Below are 8,556 nucleotides of genomic sequence, written 5' to 3' on the forward strand. Positions count from 1 at the left end.
GTTATATGAAGATTAATGTTTTAGATGTGTGTTGGCAACTTTTCCTTTATATCAAGACGTTCAATATCAACCGCCAGGTGGAATGATTCGTTACATTAATGGGAAGTTCTGTATAATAGGCTCGATAGTACCCGGAAGCCAGGTTATGATTGGCCTTTTGAGTTACTTTGTAGTCAACAAGTGAATGCACTGAGTAACAAGAAACAAATATAAACTTTGACACTTGTATAGTTATTATGCCTTTTATCTATATACATATATTGAGTGATATATAGATAAATACATCAATGGTTTACTTAGTTATTTAAGCAGAATTTTAAACACAGTCTCACACACATATGTATAGATACTGGTTTTATTTGCAAGGCGGAATTATATATAGCATTTTAGAATCACAGCCTCTTTGAAATTTATTTTAGGTATATGTTATATTTATCAGATCATGTAATTATAGGTTTGGGTCAGTTGCTTCCTGTCTATGAGGTTGGTGTTTTGGCCTGGGGGAGATTAGCTGTGCAGGGAGTGGCTGGAGCCCTATCACCAAGGACAATCGTCCACCTGACTCACCTCTCATCACTGTGCTCGCCTGTTTCTCACCCACAAATTCTTGGCCCCCCCTCTCCCCCACCCACCGTTTTCATATTCCTGGATCTGCCCCTGCTACACCACTGGAAAACATATATTTTAACATATACAGATTTCACGCGTCAGTCAGTTGTAATTTCACAAGTCTACCCGACAAAATTCCCACAGAAAACGGTGACGTAAACAAACCAATTTTAAGTTACTTAATGTTAAAATATGACGCGAACAATGCAACTACCTATTTACCTTTTATTTTGAATAAGGACTCACTTAACCAACCAAATTTATATTAAAGGAAATGCAGTTAATCTGAATGATGAACAGCTTAATTCTAGTTAGTTCGATCATATTTGAAAAATTAAATGGTTGGTAGTCTTCGTTAAGTTGGTGGTACTTTGCTAACATATTGTTTAGCAGTCAAGATGGGTGACGTGTTAGTAGCGTTTGTGGATTGTCATTGGAAACACATCAATTCAAACTCTTCACACAAACATTCATTAGACAAAGGTACGTTATATTCACATTCCTTTATAATTTATAGATGGTATGAGAGTGTTGCTTGTTCTGTCTGTGCAATCTTTTAGAAATGAATTTCCCCTCGTTTCGTAATCTGTCATTGGGTATACCCAGCGCCTCAGGCCCCCCGACTCTAAGGGGCCCTCAAATCCAAACATTCTCGAAGTTGAAGCATATAAAACATGAACTTCGTTCAACGATGTCCTAGCAACGTCTCAATTTTCTGTCTCTTAAGAACATTGAATGTGTTATTTTGCAGAAGCTTAATATTGATGAAATCATTGATAAATTCTGGTATATTTTGTTCTTGCTATATATATATATATATATATATATATATATATATATATATATATATATATATATATATATATATATATATATATATATATATATATATATATATATACCTTGAGGGTAGGGGGCCCCAAGTTGATCTGTGCCTCAGGCCCCTATTAAGCTTAATTAGGCCCTGGGTATACCTGGAGTTAGGTGATATGAAGTGAAGTGAGGTTAAGCTCGGAGAAAAGGATGAATAAATTACGAGATACATAAGAACATAAGAATGCAGGAAACTGCAGTGGGCCTATTGGGCCTTACTGGGCAGTCACATTTACACCCAAGTTGGGTGAGCAATAGGGGTTGGGTGACCCAACCCCTATTGCTCATATATCTATCCAACCTATTTTTGAAGCTATCCAGCGTATTCGAGTTAATGATGATGTTTGGTAACTTGTTCCACTCGTCCACAACTCTATTTCCAAACCAATGTTTATCTATTTCGCGACTAAATCTGAATTTGTCTAATTTAACCTATTGTCTCGAGTTCGGTCCTGGTTGAATAGTTTGAGTACCTTTGTAATGTCCCTTTTGTTTACAAATTGAAAGACGCTGACAAAATTTCATTACTCGACGTTGGGTGTGTGTAGACCAGCTGACTGCAGTGGGTGAAGGGGAGGTGTAGACAGAAGGGTGTACATCAACATGTTCCCTCTATACAAGCAGTGGATACAAACGTACACATATCACACTTATCTACACAGAGTTATAAAGACACAAACACAGCATACTTGTACAAACACACAAAAACAACAATAACAACAATAATAATAAAAAATAAAAATAAAATTAATAATAATAATAATAATAATAATAATAATAATAATAATAATAATAATAATAATAATAATAATAAGTTAAGGCAACAGGTCTTCCTTGCATGTCTTGGTGACCTTTGATCCCTGTACTGTACAGCGGTCTTATGACCCATGACCCATGACCTCTATAAAATGACCCCAAATACACAATTCTACTTCTCTGAAGATCATTGTGTATGAACTACGTCAAAGTAATATTTTGCAAACTTTCACCTTAATTGTTGTAGAAAACATACTCATGTAAAAGTATTAAAAGGTCACGTAAACAATGTGAAGTAACAGACCGACTCACGAGCTTAACGAGTTTCACATTAATTGACCCGGAAATGAAACGGTGATGATTAAGTTGTAAATGTTTATATGATGAGAAAATAAGAGAAGAAACAATGGAGATATATCAGGACTCTCTCCTCCGTGGCGGACATATGTAAATAAACACGACTGATGAACCTCATCTTCAGTTTATTTACATGATCAGCTGAGCACTACTTCGTCCAGCCAGGCCAGGCGTTACCGTACACTGATGCGTTCTGTGGTACCAGACGGTCTTATTCTTGTTATCTTTATCACGTATATATATCTAGTGGACATGACTGTGTTGGCGTGGACATGACTGTGTTGGCGTGGACATGACTGTGTTGGCGTGGACATGACTGTGTTGGCGTGGACATGACTGTGTTGGCGTGGACATGACTGTGTTGGTGTGGACATGACTGTGTTGGTGTGGACATAATGATGGGAGGCTCTGGTTAATGGTACTGAAGAACACACACACACACACACACACACACACACACACACACACACACACACACACTCACACACACACCTTTACATTTGTGTAAACATTAAATATTCACAAATGTTCTTTATTTAGAGTAACTTTACTTATTGTATCTCCCCAGGTGAGGCCACGCCGTCCCCCACACACCAGGAGGCCGAGCAGCCGGCCACCAAGGCCAAGGCTGGGGTGATGTTCCCCCCACCCGGAGGTTTATGCCAGGCCCAGTTGAGGGAGGAGTGTCCCCACCTGGCCTCTACCTCCCCGGCCTCTACTACACTCTCAGAGGTCGTCCTCAACAGCAGCGTTCCTCCGTCTCCCCGGCTGACTCAGCTGCTGGAGGGCCTCAATCAGCCCGGGGACTCCGGCAACCCCCCACACCCTCCACAGTGGCTCGACCGGGAACTGTTTGACCGAGGTCGTAAATTTTGTTCCCGGTACTTGTTTAGTTTGAGCTTCTCAGAGTTGTTGTCACTGGTGTTGATGCTGAGTACCGAGAGAGCGCTGCGACCTCTCATCTACACAGGACAGTCAGACACTCCCCTAAAAGCCATGAAACGCTATGTCTCGACGCTGCTGCACATTGTCACTTGGTTCACAGGAGACGTCTGGGCCCCCGAAGACTCTGCCCACGAGGACATCTTGTCCATCCGCTACACCCACAACAAGTTAGCGAAAGGCTTTAACTCCTCCCCAACTTGCAACGAGAAAGTGAGGAACATCAGTGTTAGCGAGAGAGGACACGAGGAGCCCAGTAACTCCCTAAATAAAGTCATCCGCCAAGATCTTCAACGTGTAGTTGAAGATAAACTTTATTTAGAGAATGATAAGCCGATTGTGTATATGAGTCAGCTGGACATGGCCCTCACACAGTACTCCTTCATGGGACTCATAGTGACACACCCAGAGAAGATGGGAGCCGGAGCCGCTACTGAAGAAGAGCTGGCTGGCCTGATCCACTTCTGGCGAGGGCTGGGCTGGCTACTGGGCATCGACGACAAGTACAACTTGTGTAGCGGGTCGGTGAAGGAGACGAAGGAGCTGTGCCTGGAGGTGGAGCGTCTTATTGCCATACCTTCATTGGCTGTAGTGGACTGGGACTACGAGCACATGGCCGCCTCCCTCATCACAGGTATTGGCTACATTATTCCCATCTTGTCCTACCCCGCCATGTTCCGCTATCTGGCCTACACCATAAACTTCCCCATCCCCGCCTTCGTCAGCAGGATGTCTTACCGCCATTCCTTCCAGTACTGGGTCATGAGGATGACCTTCGGCCTCATCCTGCTGTTACCTTGGCTTTCGCTACGCTTCAGTAGCTCCTTCAGGACACTGGTCGATAGAGTTCAGAAGAGGAACAAGAGTAACAAGTCTTCCAGGTGTCCCTTCTCAAAGTGAGGGAAGACGTCTGGTGACTCCTCAGTGTTCCATCAGGAGTAGATCCTTCGAAAAATCTCTTCCAGGAGAAATGTGCAACTTAATTCATTGATAATAAAGTCTTAAGACAGTCTGTCGTGATCCGCGACTTCACCCTGACACAGTGTATGATGGAGTGCAGTAAGTTGATAGTCCATTGATACTGATAATATTGATCTGCGATTATGATTACGAGTATCTTCGCTACATCACATGTTTGTCAGCTGTAGTTATATAAAGTTTGTTCAATATCCTGTACATTTTTGTTTTCAGGGCATTATTCAGTAAGCAGAGAATATATACAAAAGGTTGTACTGTATATAAATTGTGAATGTGTATATATAGATCTGTATATTGGAAAGTCATTTTGTGAATATTATTTATCTGTATATTTGTATGTTTTTGAATACTACTAATTATTACCGAATTCCCTTCTCGGGGCTGTCAAAGGACAACTTTTATACCAATCAAAGAAGAGAACAAAATAAAACTGATATTTCCTTCTTCTCTTTCAGTTCATCTTAACGTAGTAGTACAGTAGTTCCTCGTATGTGCATCACTCTATCAAGAAAACCTATACCTATCAGGCCGCGCTGTTCCTTAGTTTAATTGGGTGTGTTTACCTCGTTAGAGCACTGGATCATACAGCAGCGTACAGGCTAGAGGATTTACAATGTATTCAAAGCTCTGTGACGGTACACGATATCAGGATCAGTCTATAATACTAGTTGGTGCTGTAATAACTGGAGTAGAATCTGTAATATCCAGAATTCTTTATTAAGGACGTTTCTCATAAATGATGTAATATAATCGTGGCTTTAACTAACGGGAATTGATTATTAGTAATATCATTGCATCCCCAGGCCAGGTTATCCTTGAAGGAATAATGCACCACCAACACGAGGGCGCATAACTATAAGCTCGCTAAGTAATGTAGAACGCTTGTAAGGAAATACTTCTTTACACAGAGGTTGACAGACCTATGGAACAGTCTAGCACTTCAAGCTGTGGCCATTAGATAAAATAAGGTAAAGCATTTGTTGTTATAGTGTTATTACTGAGCTTCAAGAACTAAGGCCTTAAGGCACGTAGCAAGGTTAGTAATACACTATTAAATAAACCATAAAATATTATGAGAGCTAGAACTCTCTACATTAGGTAAATCATTACAGTGCTTGCTAAGTTTATAATAGTTTACGTACTAAAATATAAATTTTCTGTCTGTATCATAAAAGAAAACGTGCATTGATCGATAATTTACAGGGTAACCATGAAATATTTTATATCTTATATCTTTACTCAGAACTTGACTTATGTGGGTATTACTTTATCTTATTCCTCACTGGTTGGCACTCCAGCTGGAGGAAAAGGAATTATATATTTAATAAAGAAATAAAAAAACATATCTAACGTAATTTAATCTAAGGTCACACACATTCCTACCCGATGAGTGAGTGTGTGTGCGTGTGTGTGTGTATGGCGACAGAAAGTGGTCAGGTAGACAGGGAAAAGGCATTATTATCATTATATAATATGGAAATAAAGAGTTAAAACTATACCTTATCGAAGCTAACTAAATCCACCTCGCTTATCGCGATCCGAGATACAGTAATTAACATTTCACTTTTCACCCTTTCTCCCTTACCTCTACTCAGTCTCCCACCCTCTCTTTCTCTCTCTCTCTCTCTTCATCATTCCCTCTCTTTCCCACTTCTTCCCCATTCACCTTCTCCTCCCTCTCTCTTAACCTCCCACTCTCTCTTTTCTCTTAAAGATTTTCCATAGTGAGAGGTGTGTGTGTGTGTGTGTGTGTGTGTGTTTATGTCGTCAAATAACACCGTGGAAATGATCTCGTTGAGAGTGACAGATTATTCATCCATCAATCCATCCATCGACTCAGTCATCCATCCATCCATCCATCCATCCATCCATCCATCCATCCATCCATCCATCCATCCATCCACATTACCCACAAAAACTGGTGGATACATTTGATGGTGTAGAGTCAAGGTCTATGCATACATATCACGTTATTTACATCATATAACACGTTAGGATCTCATTCCCTTTGTGACTCACACACACACACACACACACACACACACACACACACACACACACACACTCGCTTACACCTTCATTACAAAATAAATAAATAACAATTCATAAATTACAGAATAAATAACACTACAGAAAAACTCCAGAATAAAATTGGTGAAACATTTTGTATCGTAATCTCCCATCTTTCCCCCCTCCCCCTTCCCCTACCCTCTTCCCCCTCTCCCCCCTCCCCCATAGAGCTGATTACTGTATTTGCAAACAACCATTGAATGTACTGTGAATATTTACTGGATTTAATGTGTAGAGTGTGTGTGTGTGTGTGTGTGTGTGTGTGTCGTATCATCCAGTCCAGTGAGAAATTTTGTCGACACTGTCAGGTACTCGGGTGTAATAAGAGTGGCTGAGTGACAAGCTGCTTCGTGTGTGTGTGTGTGTGTGAAAATTTCGGCGAAAAAAGCACAGAGATAATTTTTAACACCGGTACGGATCCTTGTATGTAAATAGTGGTCAGGGCGGTGCTGTGTCCCGGTGAAGGTTTTGGGAAATAAGTCGAGGTTTTGTTGATGTTAGAGCGGTGGAGAGAGAGAGAGAGAGAGAGAGAGAGAGAGAGAGAGAGAGAGCTAATCTAACGTATCCTAATCCACCTCTAACCTAACCTAACCAAATTTCAGGTCCTGTTCTAAGTCCGGGTCCAGAGATGCTGTTGTTGATTTTGTCGTTGCTTTTGCTATTATTCGTGATTTTGTTGTTGTTATTGTTGCAGTTTTTGTTATTCACCATGTCAGTGATTTATCCCCTAGTAAATAAATGTATATCTTAACTGGTGTGTATTAAAGGATAATCCTTTATATATAACATCAAAGATAATAAATCAAGGTATACTGTATACTAACTGGAAATATGTTTTTTTATGCTTATTAACGCTGTTGTTGTGAGAATGTAAACATTTACTCGCCAACACTGACTATGAGATACGTACGTTAAGTTCTTTTGTTTACATGTGCGTTCGTGAATGTTGTGGTCTACTATCAGCATTCATAAGTAACTGATATATTTTTTTAGTGTAAAGCCTTAATAAAAACGAAATAAATTAAATATATCTACTGTAATTACTTACCTGAGAAACGTAGGATTCAGTATTGAAACAGCTGTGGTGTGTTGTGTTGAAGTTATGTGGACGTTTCAAGTTTCATATATTTCGTAGAAGGGACCACAAGAAGAATGGTACCCCTACCTTATTTCACCTGATGAATAAACACCCTAAGACTAACCTAACCTAATCTCTCGTCCCAGGTAGCGTTAGGTTGGGTGTTTAATCAATAAGTGAAATAAGCTGGGGTGTCTAAACTTCAGGTAATCTTATAAACACAACATCACTTGGTCCTCTCTCCGACACAGTGACGGCATCAATGACGTCACACTCACTGGAGGAGGACCATCCGTTACACAAACACTACAACAAGTCACTGACCTCCTCCTCGAGTTCTTCTTACCACTGACTCGTCAACAACACAGGAACGACCACTCTGATCTATGGAACAGTAATACCAATAGCTACAAACCTACTGTATTGTGGACAAATTCTTTCTTCGTAACTAAATATATATACGATACATTTCAACGACGTAGTTCTCTCTGTTATGTAGTTTAAGTAGTTACGATATTAATAAAGAGAACGTAACTGCAGACCTATACATATAACACGATCCGTCAGCTTCATACATCCCCCCTGGTGGTCAGAGTCGAAACTAAACACCCAATTATTATCGTGCCTGGGAACACACACACACACACATGTACCACCTATATGGAATTACGAATAATGACGAACATTAACGATTATGAGCATTATTACCCCCTCCCCCACGCCACCCCTCACCCCTTACCCCTACCCCCAACAACAAAAAAGTACTAAATCGAATTTTACCTGAAAATATGGAGATTAAATTATAGCTTTCAGCACTCTCTCTCTCTCTCTCTCTCTCTCTCTCTCTCTCAACCCCCCCCCATTGTGTCGTGCTGATGGTAATAACTCGTGAT

At 40.4% G+C, this 8,556-nt stretch overlaps 1 protein-coding gene across 1 annotated transcript; it reads left to right on the top strand.

Moving 5' to 3' along the window:
- The first annotated feature begins 996 nt into the window (after positions 1–996).
- Positions 997–4,955, top strand: LOC121857232. Its single transcript, XM_042353201.1, has 2 exons — positions 997–1,092; positions 3,164–4,955. Exons 1-2 carry the CDS (start codon positions 1,008–1,010, stop codon positions 4,435–4,437), a joined length of 1,359 nt encoding a protein of 452 aa, XP_042209135.1. The 5' UTR covers positions 997–1,007; the 3' UTR covers positions 4,438–4,955.
- Positions 4,956–8,556: the final 3,601 nt, after the last annotated feature.

The sequence above is a fragment of the Homarus americanus genome, unplaced genomic scaffold, assembly GCF_018991925.1.
Source record: "Homarus americanus isolate GMGI-L3 unplaced genomic scaffold, GMGI_Hamer_2.0 scaffold20465, whole genome shotgun sequence".
NCBI lineage: Eukaryota > Metazoa > Arthropoda > Malacostraca > Decapoda > Nephropidae > Homarus > Homarus americanus.

Bases quoted from the DNA above. Each gene is read 5' to 3' on its own strand.
- LOC121857232 (XM_042353201.1), top strand. From the start codon at position 1,008: ATGGGTGACGTGTTAGTAGCGTTTGTGGATTGTCATTGGAAACACATC. The intron at 1,093-3,163 runs GTACGTTATATT...GTATCTCCCCAG, and splicing joins CAAACATTCATTAGACAAAG to GTGAGGCCACGCCGTCCCCC.